The sequence below is a fragment of the Muntiacus reevesi genome, chromosome 11 (genome assembly GCF_963930625.1).
Source record: "Muntiacus reevesi chromosome 11, mMunRee1.1, whole genome shotgun sequence".
NCBI lineage: Eukaryota > Metazoa > Chordata > Mammalia > Artiodactyla > Cervidae > Muntiacus > Muntiacus reevesi.
This window is the reverse complement of record NC_089259.1, coordinates 45,541,705-45,562,043: the sequence shown is the minus strand read 5'-3', so window position 1 is coordinate 45,562,043 and position 20,339 is coordinate 45,541,705. Positions and strand designations below refer to the sequence as shown.

General features: G+C 39.4%; 1 protein-coding gene across 4 annotated transcripts in view; it reads left to right on the top strand.

The window, feature by feature from the left end:
• KLF12 (KLF transcription factor 12) overlaps nucleotides 1–18,963 on the top strand; it is a 516,718-nt gene extending 497,755 nt beyond the window's left edge. For 3 of the 4 annotated variants that reach the window (XM_065901722.1, XM_065901723.1, XM_065901724.1), the window contains exon 8: nucleotides 1,016–13,152. In XM_065901722.1, the coding sequence (XP_065757794.1) occupies nucleotides 1,016–1,197 (182 nt within the window). In that variant the 3' untranslated portion in view covers nucleotides 1,198–13,152. Of the gene's footprint in view, nucleotides 1–1,015; nucleotides 13,153–18,935 lie in introns of those variants that run through there. The other variant, XR_010658478.1, reaches the window with a different exon arrangement.
• Nucleotides 18,964–20,339: the final 1,376 nt, after the last annotated feature.

Below are 20,339 nucleotides of genomic sequence, written 5' to 3'. Positions count from 1 at the left end.
GTGTGGTTAACTATTGGATGGAGGGGGCAGAAAAGAGCTCAGTTCTTGTGGGGTTACCTGGGGACAGGGCTTCCATTCTGAATGAGAGCCAGGAAAAAGCACACCTGGGTCAACTATTGTCCCTCTCCCCTGGGAACTCATTTGGACAACGGATAGAGTATCTCTTCCCAACAAAGCCTTTGCATATTTTACTGTCTTTACAAGTTGAATGAGGGATGTGGTCAAATTACATACTTCTTCAGACTGTTTTTTACTGTGGGTTTCAACACTCAGACCAACCTTGTGACTTGCCCTAATTCTTAAGTCCCTGAAGAAGACATTTAAACTTCACACTACTGAGATATCTAGGATTCTCTCCCAGTAGACAAACAGTTGTTTATTGTTATTTAACTGCTAAGTCATGCCCAACTCTTTGCGACCCCATGGACAACAGTAGTTTATACATAATATAAATAATAACTGTTTATAAATAATAAGTACTTAGTACCTAATTTCTGGGGGTGGTAGGGTGCTTTACCTTTTAATGAAATTTTGTGTGACTGATAAAAGGACACTGTACCTTAAAATAATCTTTAAATATCTAAGTGATGCACTTTTGGGAGCAGTATTGCAACAAAACATACAAATCATTACCCTTTATAATTCTTTGTGCGTTTCAATCCTTTAGCCACATCAGCCTAGGTAGAGCTCTCTCCCATGCGTTTCTAGTCTACCGGTGGTGATTATACCCCAGAGTTATCAGTCTATGCCTTCTGATCATTTGACTGCAAAGTAACTTACCCATAACTGAAGATGCAAGTGTTAAGTAACTTCCCCATTGTCACAGCAAGAGAGAGTAGATTGAAACCCCCATCTGTGCGGCCCAAAAGCTGCTGGCGGGGTGGTTAGGTTTCCTGACAAAGGACCGCCAGACAGAAAATCCACAGAGAACAGTCATGTCCCCAGATAACTGCGTTGGCCAGATTGCTCAGGAGAAATGATGGAGCACAGCGTTCTGTCCCTTTGTCTCTTCCAGGAGAGAAACCCTACAAGTGTACCTGGGAAGGCTGCACCTGGAAGTTCGCTCGTTCGGATGAACTGACGAGGCATTACCGCAAACACACGGGAGTCAAGCCATTCAAGTGCGCGGACTGTGACCGCAGCTTCTCCCGGTCAGATCACTTGGCACTGCACCGCCGGAGGCACATGCTGGTGTGAGGAAGGCTCCCTGTCCAGCTGAGCGTAAGAGCTGGATCTCTTAGCGGCACCCCATTCAGCAGGGCTGGATCCCCTTCACAGTGTTAACACAAAAGGGCATCACCATCCCACGATGTCTGAAAGCAGAGCAGGAAATAAGAAGTGGTAACACTTCTTTCGGTCTGAAGGTAACCCCCCCTCTCCGCCCCCCGTCACGACTACACGAGAAACGACTTCATGCTGGCCTGGGAGATCGGTGACACAGATGCTGAAGAGACAGGCATTGTTTTCCGTGCTGTGTCCTCTGCCATTTCAAGATGTTTGTAGTTTGTACATTTTCTGAGCTGTCAGACGTTTTGTTATTGATACTTTTAAAGGTCATCTACCACAAATTGATGGCTAGAGCAAGACCTTGTAAATTTGGATTATTCTCCCATCATCCCACCCCTGAACCCCTTTTTACAAGTAAGATATTAATAGAACCCACATCCAATCTGTTACCAGCAAGCAGCCTGAAAGTAGAGAAGAAGAAACTTTTGGAGAGGTTCCATTACCTGAAAAGAAACGAGTGCTCAGGCAGCCCTTTTGCAATAGTGATGGTGACCACTAGATATCACCTGCGACTTGTCATTATGCCATGCCCTGGAGAAAACCAACATTGATTCTTTTCATCTGTTTGTTGTTGATTGTTTTTGTTTTGTTCTGCTTCTGTTTTGTTCATCTGTTTGAGCAGAGGGGCAGCGACATTTCAGCTGGAGTCTAGTCCTGGTGTCTGCCCTAGCGTGGACGGGCACAGAGTCGTTCTGTAGTTGAATAGGAAGAGCCTGTCTAAAAAAACTACTGCCCCACTTCAAATTGCAGTGTTCTGTCAGCTAGGCATCATCTCTTCCTGCCCCTAGTATTTGATTACAAGGAATCGGGGGGGAAAAAAGCTTTCTTAGACACACTGGCACCAAGGTAAGAGGTGGGGCGGCCCAGGCAAAGTGAGTGAACATGAAACAATCAGACAAAGCAGAGATGGAAATAATGCGCCTCTTGAGGAGAAAAGCAATAACGCATAAAAGGACTCTCCTACAATCACTTCACTGAGGACTCACGTTACCAATTTTCATACTTACTAAAGGGATTGTAAAAACACCCCAGCATTTTAGAGGTCTTGGCTACATTTACAGCACTGAGGTAATCTTTCTGCTGTTTGTTGTCCTGCTTGGTTGAGTACCACAATTAAAGATTATGCTCCCCCTTTTCTTGTTTGAAAACAGTCATTTGGTGACTAGAGAGGCCACGGAGGCATAGCTGGGAATTAACTCTTGGGCGAATGGGTCAGTTCTCCTAGGAACTGAGTCAGTGGGAAGGGAATGCTCCCCAAGGAAAGCCTGACATGGTGCTAGTTCCCACCCTTGGAGAGCCAAGGATAAACAACTCTCCAATAGGTTCTTCTCTATAGATTTCATTTTCTAAACTATACTAGGACCCAATACAATGGCATCTGCAGGGATGAACCCACTCATCCTGTGCTGAGGGTGAGAGGAAATTACAGTCCCGTAAACCCCCTTCAGTTATGAGCCTTTTTTGCAACTAGCGGAGTCTATAGTAAACAAAGCAATACATCACCAATGAGCATTCTTTCAGAAAAATTATCATACTTTTTCCCCCACTAAAAGCTGAATTTTTTCAGCTTTCTGTAGCCAAGGGGCTTGGTAAGGTTTTATTGTCATTGCTGTTATTGCTCAGATTTTTTTATAGCTTAGATATAAGAAGTTGCCAGCATAGACCTTTGCATTATATTTTAATTACAAACACTTGATTTGGGGAGTTGCACAAATTAACCTCACAATATTACTAGCTCATTTTTAAAGATTTGAACATTCTGAAATAATTTCTGGTTCTAGAACTATGCTCTTTAGGATTATCTTCTAATTCAGATAATCTTAATTCTGATGAAGCAAAAAACTAGGAACATTGGAACAAGGATAACTTGCATTGGATGGCATTAAAAGGAATGTTTTTAACATTCAAGCAACAGTATAATGATTTTCAGGTCAAATTCTGTCTTCAAAAATATATGCTTTGTATTTTCTGCCAGGTCTGAAAAATTCATCAGGCAATTTCCCTCCAACAAGGGCTGCAGTTCTATGGGTAAACAGCTTCTGTAGCTACAAAGTATACTACCCACCAAGCACTGGGTTTATGGCTTTTTGTTTTTTTCTTTTACACCAACTGGAAAGTTGTACCTGTACTGTAAGCAGCTCCTACATCTCATTGCCTGTGACCATTTTGAATAGAAAGGCCAGTGTTGGTTACCAGTCAGTGGCAAAGAACGCAGAGCATGAGGAACACAGTGTGGTGAACACAGCCATGAAGCCCTCTACTAGTCCTAGAATTTAGTTGGCAGGTAACAGGTGAATCACTTAGGTGAAGGGCAGACAATTTAATTCTGCTTTCTCTCATAAGAAGGACCAGTCCTTTTCTCTGCTGAGAGATCCTGAGAGTGTTACAGGTAGAAATGGTTTTTAGAATTTATAGAACTGACAGGCAGTGGGCGCTTCCTGAATGATAGCTTGATTTAAATTTAGCACAGAATGAGATGAGCGGCTCCCCTCTAATAGCATAGGAAAAATTAAGGGACTTGAGCTTGTCTGCTTGTTTTCTGAGGGTGCGAACCTAACTGAGACAGTAAGTTTACTGATAAAACCTGTCAGCATTACACCATTTCCCCCTTTTGATGTATTGATACTTCTAAGGAGGGAATCCAAGCACAAGGAGTGAATGACTTGCTGATGGAATCCCAGACTGAAACTTACCTGAGGCTTGTCTTGAAACATAACAAATTATCCTTGGTGAATTTTCTACAAGTGTTTCCCCATAGAAAGGAAGGTGGTTTGGAAGAGAAGGAATTACATTTTTAAGTAAGAATATCTTCAGACACGGAAAAGCCTCCTGCATCTCATCTGATGTCTGTTCTAGCCTGTTTTAAAAAGCACAGTAGATGATTAACAGCAGAAAAGGAGTAAAATCCAAAGAATTTCTCAGTTGTCCCCTAACTGTAAGCATTCTTTGGTGGTAAATTTGAAGTCATTCAGTTTGCAGCTAGGCATATGTGTATGTGTGGGAATTTAGACGCAGGTAGCTATAATGGCTTTGGAAGCTACAGTTGACCTGACTGTCTCTTTGCATTGTGGAGATTGATTTCAAGGAAGTTAATGTTATTTGAAAAGTTAAGAAGTTCAGACATTAAAGTTTTAATAGATTCCCTCCTCATATTCTGATCTTAGGTTGTTTGGGTAAAGATTCACACTTCCCCATCTAGTTTCAGCCCCATCCCATCAACTGCATGTGGACTTTGAGAAGCCTGCTTGATAACTTGTCTTAAGTTTTATTAAGGCATTTAGAGTGAAATTTCCAATGGCTTTACCATAAAATTACACTGTTGCCTGGAATTACTTTTATGGAACACTATGGGACATTTATTTTCAAAGGCAGTTGAATAACAGTAACACAAACCACATTTTTTATTTAAAAAAGAGCACTTTTGTTCACTTTAAAGTTTAAATGGAAAATAGAGGAGCTTCAGGTGAAAAAAACTTGCAGAATACTACAGTGTTTACAAATGCCAGTTCTAGATGATTGAAAAGGCCATTCTCATTATGGTTGAAATTTGGATCAGCTTATACAAAGATTGTGTTCATTTTTATGCAATTGTTTTAACTTCAAATTGCTATTTGTGTTTTCAACATAAATACAATTCTGCACTTTGAAATCAGTTCATTAGAGTGATAACATATATATGGATGAAGATGCAGTATTCCTTACTCTGTACTTAATTTATTATACTTACCAAAGTTGCAACTGAGTAAATCTGGTGAGGTGAGGCCTTCAAATGTATTAATACGCCTTTGTTATATTGTTATGACTGCTTAGAAGTGTAGCCATGATGTTGTTATAAAGGTGTCTTAATGTTTATAGTAAAGACTGACAGAATTTCAGCAGTGTTAAGAATACCAGCGTTCGTGATATGTTGAGTTACAGTCTTTGTAAAGGATTGAGCGTGAGATAACTCATGTGAATCTTAGTAGGCCTAGGAAGCCTTAATATTCATAGTCCATAATCCAATCTCAGATTTTACTCCTTACTGTTTAAGCCTGTAAATTTAGGAGGTAAATGTATTCTACAACTTCATTGATCAGATCTCTTCCTTCAACTTTTCTGAGGTAGTGCATTTCACACACACAAAAGATGTTTCCATTTGATTTGGTTTGGTTTAGAAAAGGGGTTTGGTAAGCCATGTCTTCCATATCACATTTCTCCATATCCCCACAATGCCTTCCACTTACCTGTACTGGCACCCCCAACCATGCACACCTGTATACACACTTGTATATGCAGCAGCCAGTGGACTAATAAATATCAACAAAGGACTTTTTTAAAAAGAATGAATTTGTAATAATCCATGCTGTCTAGAAATGTAAGTTATTTACCTTATTAGGGAATCAGCTTATAATGCTATATATGACTTTGCCTGCATTTTATAGTTAAGAAGTGTACATAAAAATTTTAAATGCTATATTTTCACAGTTTCATTATAGAAATGTCTGTTTAGCAACCCATGTCCATTGGTACTTTAAATATGCTAAATACTGTGCAATTGCAATAGAAATTCAGATTTTCATAAGAAAATGAAATAGGATACTGCATCTTAAAAAATAGAGTGAAGATATTTTACTGTATTAGTAACATATGTGATAGTGGAAAAAAGTATTTTCAAACTCACAAATTTTACAGAGGTTGTAAATAGTTTGATGAAGTATGTTGGGAAAAAGAGCTTCTAGTTTTCATCACAATTAAAAAAAAAAAAAAACTTGTTCAGATATGCCTTGTGTATCTTACACACAATTAGTGATATTGCCGTGGGGACTCTGTTCTGCCTTCTCAGAGCATACCCCTTGTGCTCCCTAGCAAAATGGAGTGGCCACTTGTCTCAGTTTAGCCAGGATGGTTTAGAGTGCAGTGAAGTCATTTTAAGTTGTAGCAAACTGATTCCAAATGCATGCTCTTTGCCTGTAAAGAGAAAAACAGCAGCACAGGATTTCCTTGTGTTAAAAAGAAGCATCTAGCAGTTGTTCTCTTTTCTCAGTTACCTTCCTCCTCGATGCAGTAATTCTTGATCAAAACAAATGCACACCCTCTGCACGTGTTTGTTTTTGTTAAATCCCAGAGGGAGTTCTTTTAGCAGTAGCTACCTGTTGACAAGATGAATGCTATGGATATGGCCACATGTGAAATGATTCTATACTGGCAATATGAATAAACTAATGCCCATTTTCAGAAATGAATTAAAAGCTGAAAGTGCCTGTCAATAAATTTTATGACCAATGAGATATTCCTGTACTTTTACACAGCAATAATTCTTTATCAAACTGGGTTTTTCCTCCACCTTTGGGAAACACGCACACAGAGAAAATATATGCACACAATAAATTTAATCTGTTCATATACGCCCTCAAAAATTGTTTGGTGTGTTTTAAATATATTTCATCTTGCTTATGTTAGCATTTCTTAATTTAATCTTTCTTACAGAATATAAGAACGCCTGTCTGGACTTTATGATTATCTCCGGTATACATCCTGGCACGTGGCATTTATAGTTTTGAGATGAAAACTTCACTGTGATTTGTCCAAAACTTATGAAGCACTTGTTTGTAGTCCAAAAAGTTTTGCTCAATTAACAAAAGTCAGTTTATTAAGAGCAAAACACTATAGACATTTGTTCCTTTTCCTTTATTTTATCCAGTAATATCAAATGCACAAACCTATACCTTTCTTCATTTCCCTTCCCCCTAATATTTCCTGTTATCATCTAAGAACCATTTTGGGGTGAATATTAACACAGTTGTTTCTCCCCAAATGTCCACTAAAGTAAAAGTGACATGTAGTAAGCCTAGCCTTGACCAAGGTTTACAGTTAGTCCTGGAAATGACCAGATTTACATTCAGAACAACACAATATATTCCTACCATTATTTTACTGCTAAACGTAAAGTCGTGAATAGGAATATACAAGCAAATTATATGAAGAGACAAGAGCCCTGGAAATTCTCCAGTCCCATCATCTCAGAGCACAAATCCATCCAAACACACTATCAAGGGGTATCAGTAAAATTACACTCTTTCAGAGCCAAACATTTGGTAAGAGCAATTTTTAAAGTATAACTGTGATTAAACACTCAGACTTTAGACAATGAAGACTACCATGATGGACAGTGTTCTCCAGAACCAGACCACAGGACTGTTAAACCATCTCCTGTTTCCCCTTCTACGTTTCAGAACAAAAAAGAAGGAAGTATGCTAGATGAGGGTATAAAATAATGATCAAAGTGTCAGAGTAACACTGCTGCATTCCCTAATCGTACTGAAGGCAAGTCTTTTGAATGGGCTCTTTTCTGCAAGTTGTCTGAGAGTACTAAAGGAATTTGAAAGGTCAAAAGTTCAGCAAACCATGAAAATACTAGCTGTTCTTTAGTAAATCCTTACTATATGCCAAGCAGTATACTGGGTAATTTTTAGACACATCACCTCTCGTGTACAACAGTTCTAGATTTCATGGATGGGAAACCAACGCGCAGAGAGGGTGGCTGAGTTATCTGCAAACAGAAATCACGAGAGTAGGAGTGGAAGTTCACCTCTCTCAGGCTCCAAAGCCTGTATTCTCCCTAAGGCACCTGCTGCACATGTGTTCCCAAGAGCCAACTTTCCATATCTAACCCTTAAGTAGTTTTATTAGGGATGTGTAGTCATCAAATTTTCCAAATAAGGTGTAAGGACATGATTTGACAGTGGTACATAAGATTTAAAATCAGTGTTCTGAAAACTCACACATGGAGAATCATGATAACAAACACACCAACTGGCTATCTCCCTGGACTTCTCACCTGCCTCTGAAATGTTTGACCTGGAGATCCAAAATGATTTAAACATTTCCCTGCTTGATGGCATTTTAGAGCAGATTTTCTTGATTCTACATATTCTTTATAGATGTAATAAAGGGTTTTCCACTTGTGTAGACCTTCCAGAGTGTGTTTAATTTACATTTGAAATGTTACCTCCATGGAACTAGTTGTTGCAAACAAGACTCAACTTTTGGCGGTTGTAAGCAGGTTGGCAGTTGGGAACATTCAGATAATGAGCGAGAAGAGAGAACGGAAAATTCCTTTTCAGATTTCTCACCTAACAGTACCACCTTGTAATGTTTTCAGTAGTCTTACAAATAATTTGCCTGTAGTATTATTGTTAGTTTAATTGAATTTTATCTAGGAAACTGTCCAACATCAGAGAAATGACCCCACCCCCACCCCTCTTTTCTGTGTAGAGCACATTCTCCTGACAGTATTGATTCATGGAAGTACTAATGGACTTAGAAAACATTTGGAGAATGTCATTTCTCATGGTGTTTCTTTTTCTGAAAATGAATCTCCTGAATTACAATCTTTCTCCCTGTTACTTGGCTGAGGGAAGAGATAAAACTTGTGTAAACAAATTTCCTCCCATGCTGAAAGCAAGTGTTTCGTGTGCACACAGCCCACTGCAGAAAAGGGCGCTCTCAGTTAATTGGGTTTCAAAACAAGCAATAATTTCTCCACAGCAAAACCACAACTTTAAGCAAATTGAAAAGAGATGAATAGTGGAAATAGTCACATCGGTACTTTATCTTTCTGGATTACATCTCTAGAAATTTTAAATGTTTGAGACAACAGAGTCTGCCCTTTGTGCAAAGCAAGAGCCAATGACTCCTTGTGTGAATTAGTATATCTTGCTTTTTCCAAGTGCAGGTTGAAGACGAGGGTAGGATTTGGATCCAATTCTAGTCAAAGTGCTCAAGTAATCAAAAGTTAGGATATTTTAGGGACATAGCAACATCTTCCTTTTCTGCTAATGTCATGCTCCTAAAATAGAAAACATTTTAGAAAATGATGTTGCCCTACTTGTGTTTCTAGTTTTTCCATAGCAGGATTTTGTATTTACATGCAGACTGCAGGATGTATTTTGTCCCTCAGAACTTGATTATATTGGATGGGTATAGTTGAACTGGGGCACTGGTGCCTATATTCAAGGCTCTTTCCTATCAACTTGTCTGTCTACACTTTGTTGTGTTTAAAAATTCATAAAAAAAAAAAAAAAAAAAACCCACCATTCCTACCCCCGCCCTATGGAATGGTGGCTGTATTGTTTTGTTCATGTCTATGTGGGACACATTGCATCACATGGCAAACCAACTCCCCGTGGATGTGAGATAACTACTTACAAAACCAGCTTGAAAACATCGTCTTCTGTATTATGTCATCCTGTATCATAATGCAATTATGTGTATCATAACATGCTCATTTTAAAAAAGAGAAACCAGCAAATTCATGTTTGTCCATAGAAGAATGTACTCAGAACTTTCTGTGTTGTGAAATGATGAGAACAGACCACGTTTAAGATATACCCACCTGCCACTTAAAATGACTTAGTTATAATTAGTAGTAGTCTAGACGTTGCTCTCGGTGTGTGGGGGTCAGTTCAAACGTCATCCTCTTTTGAATAAATCTCTCGGTGGTATTTGAAAAAATACATGGGAATAAAGAAAAATATCAACTTTGGCCAAATCAAGCAGGCATCTTTTTCCTTTCCTTGACACTTAGCTCATTCTACTTGGTGATTGGATTACAAGAGCTGTGTAAAAAATACAAAAACATCCTTTTGTTTACAAAACAGTTATTCTAGGCTTGAAGCCTCTGAACAGCAAATCAAATAGATGTACTGCGTCTGATTCACTTAACGTAATTTTACAAAAGGCTCCTGGGTCTCTGACCCCAGAGAGTTGGAATACCCAGAGTAGGTCCTCTGCATTAAAGGATTAAAACCCCCAACGATGCTGGCAAACAAATGTATTAATTTCTTAAATCTTCATTTGGTTTTCTGTTCAGAGTTTTAATTGCAAATGAATTTATTTCTCCAGCTTCTCTAAAGATCTAATTTCCCAATAGTTTCCTCTGCATTTATATACTCTGTAGTGTTTAGGCAACCCCTGTTATAAGTTTATTAATATTATGTAAGTGTTGTTCTTGTATTTATGTATAGTGTATGTATTGTAAATATACTCAGAGCTTTTTTCCTTTTACTGTAAAATGGTGATCTTTTTTTTTTTTCTTTTGGCCCTACGATAATGTAAAGGGAGACCCTCCTAATGAGATTCTCTCAGAGGATGATTATTCCAGTCTATTCTCAGAGATTTAAATGAACAAGTGTTATCGTTTTTAATGGTGTCTCAGACATATTCTGTTGGTGCATTGCTTTTCTGTATTCAACTTTCCTATGAATTGAGCTGTGAACCGAAATAGAGTTTAAACCTTTAACTGTATGCATTTGTATAATTATCTGAATGAAGGCATGAAGGTTAAATAAAGCATTTTGTATGGAACAAAACTCCCTAATTATTACTAAGGCTGATTCAGACACTTTGGAAATCATAGTTATTACCATACTAATTAAACCTTTGTTATGAAAAGTTTTACCATTTGTGTATAGTAATTTAAAACAGAACAAGATAGACTGTATACTAAAAGTTGAATAGAGGATGTTTTATTTCATAACAGCCAGGACCTAAAGTGGGATTCCTGAAAATATTTTAATGAGTGTAAAATTAATGGTCCAAAAATTTGAAGTGATATGAAAACAAGATTTTTTCAGAGCCTAAAATCGAATCTCTGTGAATGAATGAATTACATTATTTTTTGGACTTCGTGGATCATTTAAGTGTAGAATGATCTATCTAGCACGTGACAAAGTTGGTTTATTTCTATAAAATCTTAAAACAATTATAAGGTTTGGAAAAATAAGACCATTAATGAGTGGAAAAGTGAAAAAAAGTGAAAGTATTAGTCTCTCAGTTGTGTCCCAATTCTTTGTGTCTCCATGGACTGCAGCCCACCAGGCTCCTCTGTCCATGGAATACTCCAAGCAAGAGTACTAGAGTGAGTAGCCACTCCTTTCTCCAGGGGATCTTTCCAACCCAGGGATCGAACCCTAGTCTCCTGGATTGAAGGCAGATTCTTTACCTTCTGAGCCACCAGGAAGCCCTTTAATTTAAATAATGCTTAAAAGGCATTTGAGAAATCTACGTATCCTCCAGTTGTTCAGTCATCGGGTTGTGTCGGACTCTTCATGACCCCACGGACTGCAGCCTGCCAGGCTTCCCTGTCCCTCACTGTCTGGGAGTTTGCCCAAGTTCATGTCCATTGAATCAGTGATGCCATCCAACCATCTTCTATTAGTAACCTTCACTTGAAGACCTACTGAAAAAATCCATTCAACAAAGAGAATGGTATATTAAATGGTGATAGGTGATAATAAAAATAGTATTTGAGTACTTCCTAGATGCCCAGCAGTGTTCTAAGTTATATTTGTTCTCTTTATTCTTATCAAAATCCTGAGTTAGGTTCTGTTATTATCCTAATTTTACAGAGGTAAAGGTAAGGTACTGTGTTTAGGCAACTTTTCGAGTCAGCCTGGTTCTAGCACTAGAGTCCTTAGCTACTAAAGGGTCACAGGTTAAGAGGATGGAGAAAGGATAGAAGGTGGGGAGAGAGAATGAGCAGTGATGAATATCATAGAAATATTCAACAGATATCTCTGATTGTTTATGTACAAATAAATATTAATAACCCCAATGAATACAATTCTTCATTTCATACTTGGCAAACCATAATGTAGTTTAATGACTCATAAAAATCAGAGACTGAAGTAGATTTTGGCTTACTTTATTACTGATTCAAATCCTTTTGTAAATGAACTTTAGAGTTTGGTGAAATCACTGGGTTCCACTTAGAGACACTGCGCGAGGAGAGCCTCAAGGGCTACACATGTGTTCTGCTCCATCCAAGCTGCTTAGGGCTGCGTCTTTGACACTCCCAGGTCCGGTTACATAGAGCATCTACCTGAAGGGAGCCTAGAGGAGTGATTCCTCAACCAGTGCCAGCTTCCTTGGTAACTTCACAGTGATCACAAGGCCAGTTCTACAGAAGAAATCACTCACTAATTAATTATAAGATTCTTTGACAGTTGAAGCAATAAACTGTAAGTACATTTTTTTATTGAACTATTCATGAAGATTTTAGTTGCACCATTTTGGAAATATTCCATTCAGGCAGAAGCCAATAAATTAGGATACTCTGTCTTGTTCTACACTCTGGTGAAGCGTGGCAGTCACTTGTAAGACTGAACCTAATTCATTCAGGGTTTTCGTTTTTGGATATGACTTTGTAACAAAGTGGTAAGTTGAACATCAGATTTATGTGTCTTGGGCCTGATTTTTCTGACTGTTCTCTTTAGGCCGTACCAAGCAAGTAAGCCAGCTCTCCAGCTTTGTTCTTGTTTTCCAGTTCATCCCAAGAGACTGTCATAAGTAGACCATGGAGGCCAGTCTTATGGAATAGATCACCCAATACTATTATACCCTCAAGGTAATGTATTTGTCAGTGTTTCTTCTACCAAGGGGTTCCCCGATCCTTCAACAATAAATGGAATTCTATGGGTACTAGGGATTCTGAAACTTCCTCTGAAACCTTTATTCTTGATGTTTTGCCATAGCTGAGATTTCTCATCTGAATATTGATGGTTTCACTGTTCCTGATTCTCTCCAGCTTAATGACTGCCAGGCCACAGCATGAAAGAATTAAAAGTACAGAAGCAGCTATGTGATTAAGAGTAGAATACCATGGAGCTTTATCAAGAAAGAAAAATACTTCGGTGATTGAACAAAGTCATACTCCCTAAAAAATTATTTCAGTCCCAAACGGCCACTGATGGTTTTCATACCATATAGTACATTGTCTTCCCACCAAAGTTGCATGATTTCCTTCAACACAATGAGTTCCTTGTGCTTTGTCCGAATGTTGTCTGGATTTAATATATTTCTCTCCCAGCAGTGTAATAAGTATAATCTGCATCATTTCCTGTTTAGTCTAAATTCATCAATCAACACCTACACAGCCATACACTTGAATGATTGTCTTATTTCTGAAATAAATTACATTTTCTTTATATAGGAACAATTTGTACATGGTCTTTTTCTCTCATATTTTTATTGTGGTAAATTCATATGTGTATCCACATGTAACTCAGTTTTATGAGGCCATGATGACATCAGCAACATCAGACTGAAGCAGGAATGCTAAAAAGAAGTTCATTCAGGGAATGTTCCAGAATTGCTTAAAAATATGTATAGCCATCGCAGTGCCCTCCTTTTTTAAGAGCTACAGTTTATATAATGTAATATATATATTTATATATTGTAATCCATGGGCTTCCCCGGTGGCTCAGTGGTACAGAATCTGCCTGCCAATGCAGGAGACAGTTTGATCCGTGGGTCAGGAAGATCCCCTGGAGGAGGAAATTGTAACCCACTCCAGTATTCTTGTGGGATAATCCCATGGACAGAGGAGTTTGCCTGGCTACAGTCCAGGGGGTCACAAAGAGTTGGACATGATTGAAGTGACTGAACACTCACAAGCGTTGTAATCCATTACCTTCAAGAGGATTGCAGGGCATTTGTCTGTGACATAGCTACTGTGATATCCACGTCCCTTAGAGCTTTCAGACCATACTGAATACTCAGGTCAGTTCAGACATCTCAAGGGCAGCCCTGCTGTGCCCCAGACTCCTCTGAGCTCCTCAGCTTGACCAGAGAGCAACTCATGAGGTAGATGTGGTTGTGAAAGGTTAGCATAATTGATCATCCTCAGGGCCGTTAAAACTTATGTTAGTGCAGCCTATATATTCCATTGCTAAACTGAAGTCAGCGGACCCTATCTCACTTTTCATGGCTAATTTGGCGCCACAGTTTTGTAATGTGCTCAGCATGGATCCACACAGTCACTTGGACATTGATGTCGATTCTTTTGATATGTGCTCTGCTAAGCTGCTTCAGTCATATCTGACTCTTTGCAGCCTCATGGACTGTAGTCCACCTGCCTCCTCTATCTGTGGGATTCTCCAAGCAAGAATACAGACTGGGTTGCCGTACCTTCCTCCGGGGGATCTTCCCAACCCAGGGATCGAATCCAGGTCTCTTACGTCTTCTGCATTGGCAGGCAGGTTCTTTACCACTAGCGCCACCTGGGAAGCCCTGTTTTTATTTGGTGTGTCTAAAACCTAGGACACAGTCACACAATTGCACTCATCTCACACACTAGCAAAGTAATGCTCAATATGCCAGCAAATTTGGAAAACTCAGCAGTGGCCACAGGACTGGAAAAGACCAGTTTTCATCCCAGTCCCAAAGAAAGGCAATGGCAAAGAATGTTCAAACTACTGCACATTGCACTCATCTTACACACTAGCAAAGTAATGCTCAAAATTCTCCAAGCGAGGCTTCAACAGTATGTGAACTGAGAACTTCCAGGTGTTCAAGCTGGATTTAGAAAAGGCAGAGGAACCAGAGATCAAATTGCCAGATCATTGAAAAAGCAAGAGAGTTCCAGAAAAAATCTACCACTACTTCATTGACTATGCCAAAACCTTTGACTGTGTGGATCACAGCAAACTGTGGAAAGTTCTTAAAGAGATGGGAAGAGCAGACCACCTGACCTGCCTCCTGAGAAATCTGTATTCAAGATAAAAGGGAACAGTTAGAACTGGACATGGAACAACAGACCGGTTCCAAATAGGAAAAGGAGTATATCAAGGCTGTATATTATCACCCTGCTTATTTAACTTATATGCAGGGTACATCATGAGAGACGCTGGACTGGAAGAAGCACAAGCTGGAATCAAGATTGCTGGGAGAAATATCAATAATCTCAGATATGCAGATGACACCACCCTTATGGCAGAAAATGAAGAAGAACTAAAAAGCTCTTGATGAAAGTGAAAGAGGAGAGTGAAAAAGTTGGCTTAAAACTCAACATTCAGAAAGCTAAGATCATGGCATCTGGTCCCATCCCTTCATGGCAAATAGATGGGGAAACAATGGAAACAGTGAGAGACTTTATTTGGGGGGGCTCTAAAATCACTGTAGATGGTGACTGCAGTCATGAAATTAAAAGACTCTTGCTCCTTGGAAGAAAAGTTATGACCAACCTAGTCAGCATATTAAAAATCAGAGACATTACTTTGCCAGCAAAGATCTGTCTCGTCAAAGCTTTGGTTTTTCCAGTAGTCCTGTATGGATGTGAGAGTTGGACTATAAAGAAAGCTGAGCACCAAAAAATTGATGCTTTTGAACTGTGGTGTTGGAGAAGACTCTTGAGAGTTCCTTGGACTGCAGGGAGATTCAACCAGTCCATCCTAAAGGAGATCAGTCCTGAATATTCATTAGAAGGACTGATGCTGAAGCTGAAACTCCAATATTTTGGCCACCTGATGTGAAGAACCAACTCATTGGAAAAGACCCTGATGCTGGGAAAGATTGAAGGCGGGAGGAGAAGGGGACGACAGAGGATTAGATGGTTGGATGGCATCCCCAACTCAATGGATAGGAGTTTGAGTAAGCTCTGGGAGCTGGTGATGGACAGGGAAGCCTGGTGTGCTACATTCCATGGAGTCGCAAAGAGTCAGACATGACTGAGTGACTGAAGTGAACTGAACTGAAAACAAAGGAGAATGATTAGGGGATTTCATATACTTTATTCAGCCCCTCATAACAATGTTTTCATGGTTGCTAGTAAGAGGTTTTACATACATAAAGTGCACACTTGAGTTACTACTCCATGAAGTATTATACTAATTGATATGGGATATAAAATTTGTACCTCAGAGATAATCTCTGACCAAAACTTAGTTACAGCCTTTTGGGGCAGATAGATACACAGGTTCTATAGTATCAAATATAAATGGATAAGCACCACCAGAACTGACTGAGGTGTTGTGAAAGTTTAAAAGTAGAGAGAACAGCTTCTGTAACACAGGTAATCAGCTGGATCTCCACATCCCCAGAGATCTCTATTGCATGGAGATGCTCAGATTCCTAAGTCCATGCCCAGCAAAAGACCAGAGCCCTCCCTAGGATTCCTGTACAGGGTGAGGGCATGTTCAGCCCTGGAGGTAAAGGAGGTAAAGCTGTTCACTTTAGCATCATCACCTCATTCTCTTGGTTTATCATTTCAAGGGCTGAAGTGTGTTGTCTCTGGTTTCTGACTGGTCAGACACACACACACGTGTGTGTGTGTGTGTGTGTGTGTGTGTGTGTGTGTAAATGGTACATTCATTGTTTGCTAACTGAAGTTTTGTGATCCAAGAGTGGCAAGGAAATCCATTTAGTGGATGAAGATGAAATTTTTCAAAAATTAAAGAATGGAATGTGATGGTAGAGGACAGGATGGTATGGAGTAAAATGAAATGCAAGAAAAGGAAGAGAAGAAAGAGCCAAGGAGATGAAGAGTAGCTTTTGTCTCAGCTATGTACATGAGAGCATGCATGTGACAAGGCACAATGCTAAATATAAAGTTTAAAAGCCTCTGGTTGACTGGTCTCTCTCTCTCCTTTTCTCCTGTCCCATATCTCCAATGGCATATCCAGGTGTGCTATTCTCACACTGAGCAATGTATCCATTGCGGTGGTGAATTTTATGTGTCAACATGGCTGGGCCATGGTACTCAGATATTTGGTCAAACATTATTCAGGATGTTTCTGTGAGGTGTTTTTGGATGGGATTTACATCTATTTCTGTATTATTGACTATGCCAAAGCCTTTGACCGTGTGGATCACAATAAACTGTAGACAATTCTGAAAGAGATGGGAATACTAGACCACCTGACCTGCCTCTTGAGAAACCTATATGCAGGTCAGGAAGCAACAGTTAGAATTGGACATGGAACAACAGACTTGTTCCAAATAGGAAAAGGAGTATGTCAAGGCTGTATATTGTCACCCTGCTTATTTAACTTATATGCAGAGTACATCATGAGAAACACTGGGCTGGAAGAAGCACAAGCTGGAATCAAGATTGCTGGGAGAGATATCAATAACCTCAGATACACAGATGACACCACTCTTATGGCAGAAAGTGAAGAGAAACTAAAAAGCCTCTTGATGAAAGTGAAAGAGGAGAGTGAAAAAGTTGGCTTAAAACTCAACATTCAGAAGACTAAGATCATGCCATCTGGTCCCATCACTTCATGGCAAATAGATGGGGAAACTGTGGAAACAGTGAGAGACTTTATTTTGGGGGGCTCCAAGATCACTGCAGATGTGACTGCAGCCATGAAATTAAAAGATACTTACTCCCTGGAAGGAAAGTTTTGACCAACCTAGATAGCATATTAAAAACCAGAGACATTACTTTGCCAACCAAGGTCCGTCTGGTCAAGGCTATGGTTTTTCCAGTGGTCATGTATGAATGTGAGAGTTGGAATATAAAGAAAGCTTAGCGCCGAAGAATTGATGCTTTTGGACTGTGGTGTTGGAGGAGTCCCTTGGACTGCAAGGAGATCCAACACGTCCATCCTAAAGGAGATCAGTCCTGAGTGTTCATTGGAAGGACTGATGCTGAAGCTGAAACTCCAATACTTTGGCCACCTCATGTGAAGAGTTGACTCATTGGAAAAGACCCTGATGCTGGGAGGGATTGGGGGCAGAGAGAGAAGGGGATGACAGAGGATGAGATGGCTGGATGGGATCACCGACTTGATGGACATGAGTTTGCATAAGCTCCAGGAGTTGGTGGTGGACAGGGAGGCCTGGCGTGCTGCGATTCATGGGGTTGCAAAGAGTCGGACTTGACTGAGCGACTGAACTGAACTGAACTGAATACTTAAACGGGCTTCCCTGGTGTCTCATGTGGTAAAGAATCTACCTGCAGTGTGAGAGACCTGGTTTTGATCCTTGGTTGGGAAGATCCCCTGGAGGTGGGCATGGCAACCCACTCCAGGATTCTGGCATGGGAAATCCCATGGACGGAGGAGCCTGGCAGAATACAGCCCACGGGGGTCACAAAGGTCGGGCACAGCTGAGCAACTAAGCCCAACATTTAAATAAGTACACTTTGCATAAAGCAGATTACCCTCCATAGTGTAGGTGGGCCTCTTTCAATCAGCTAAAGTGAAGTCACTCAGTCATGTCTGACTCTTTGCAACCCCTTGGACTGTAGCCTACCAGGCTCCTCCACCATGGGATTTTCCAGACAAGAATACTGGAGTGGGTTGCCATTTCCTTCTCCAGGAGATCTTCCTGACCCAGGGATTGAACCCAGGTCTCCCACATTGTAGGCAGACGCTTTACCATCTGAGCCACCAGGGAAGTCAATCAGATAAAGGCCTTCATAAAACAAAGACTGACTGCCCCTAAGAAAGCAGGAACTCTGCCAGCAGATGCCTTTGGATTTGAACTGAATGTTTCCCTGACTGTAACCTGCCAGTGCATCTCAACAGATTTTGGACTCACCAAACTTCTACAATCCTTTCATCAGTCTTTTCTGACTACAGGTCTTTTACCTCCTTGGTTAGATTTATTCCTAGACATTTTCCTTTTTCTGGTGCAACTGTAAATGAGGTGGTTTTCTTGATGTCTCTTTCTAACAGTTCATTGTTGGTAAATAGCAACACAAGAGATTCCTGTGTGTTAATTTTGTATAGTACAACTTTGCTGAATTAATTTACTAGTTCTCATGGTTTTTTGATGCTACCTTTCTGGATATAGTATCATGTCATCTGCAGATAGTGACAGTTTTATTTGTTATTTTCTAATTTGAATTCCTTTTATTTCTTTTTCTCACCTGATTGCTGCAGCTAGGACTTCCAATACTATAATTGAGTAGAAGTCGTGAGAGTGGGCACGTTTGTCTTATTACTACTACTAGAGGAAATGTTTTTTACCATCAAGTATGATGTTGGCTGTAAATTTGTCATAATTGGCCTTTATTATGTTGAGGTATGTTCCCTCTATACCCACTTTGTTGAGAGTTTTTATCATAAATGGATGTTGAATTTTATCAGAAGCTTTTTCTCCATCTATTGAGATGTCATATGACTTTTGTTCTTCAGTTTGTCTATGTGGTGTAGCACATTTACTGATTTGCAGTTATAGAACCATCCTTATTTATCCCTGGGATAAATCCCCCTTGATCATGGTGTGTAATCCTTTTAATGTACTTTTGGATTAGACCTGCTAATGTATTTTTAAAATATTTATTTGACTGTGTTGGGTCTTAGTTGTGGCATGCTGGGATCCTTTTAGTTGCAGTATGTGGAATATTTAGTTGCAGCATATGGGACCTAGTTCCCTGATCTGGCATCAGACGCAGGCCCCCTGCATTAGGAGCATGGAGTCCTAGCCACTGGACCACCAAAGAAGTCCCAGTTTTTAATATTTTGTTGAGGATTTTGCATCTATATTCATCAGTGATATTGGTCTGTAATTTTCTCCTTTCGTTATATCTTTGATTTTGGTATCAGGGTTATTATATCTCATAAAATGAGTTCAAAAGCAGTACTTCCTTTGCAATTTTTTGGAGTAGTTTGAGAAAGATAGGTGCTCATGTTTTTATAAATATTTGATTGAATTCATCTGTCAAGTCACCTGATCCTGGACTTTTGTTTTGAGAAACTTATTTTTTTAAATTAATGATCAAATTACATTACTCATAATTAGTCTGTTCATATTTTCTTTTTTCCTTGTTCAAACTTGAAAGATTGTACATTTCTAGGAATTTGTCTATTTCTTCCAGGCTGTCTATCTTATTGGCACATATTTGTTCATAGCAATCTCTTTTGAACCTTTGTATTTCTGTGATATTGCTTGTACCTTTTCCCTTTTCATTTCTGATTTTGTTTATTTGGGCCCTCTATTTCTTGATGAGTCTAGCTATCAATTTTGGTTATCAATTTTGTTTATCTTTTCAAATAAAGTGCTTTTAGTTTCATTGATCTTTTCTATACCTTTTTAAGTCTCTATTTCATTTACTTCTGTTATGATCTTAATGATTTCTTTCCTTTTACTAACTTTGGGTTTTATTTGTTCTTCTTTTCCTTATTCCTTTAGGTATAAAGTTAGGTTGTTTATAGCCCTAAACTCTTTTGAATGTGATGATTTTTTTCCCTTATAATCATTCCTATCTAGTAGGGTTATAATCCTTACCAATATTGAAGTGACTGTGTAGATACATAGATCTAAGACAGTGATTCTCAACTGAG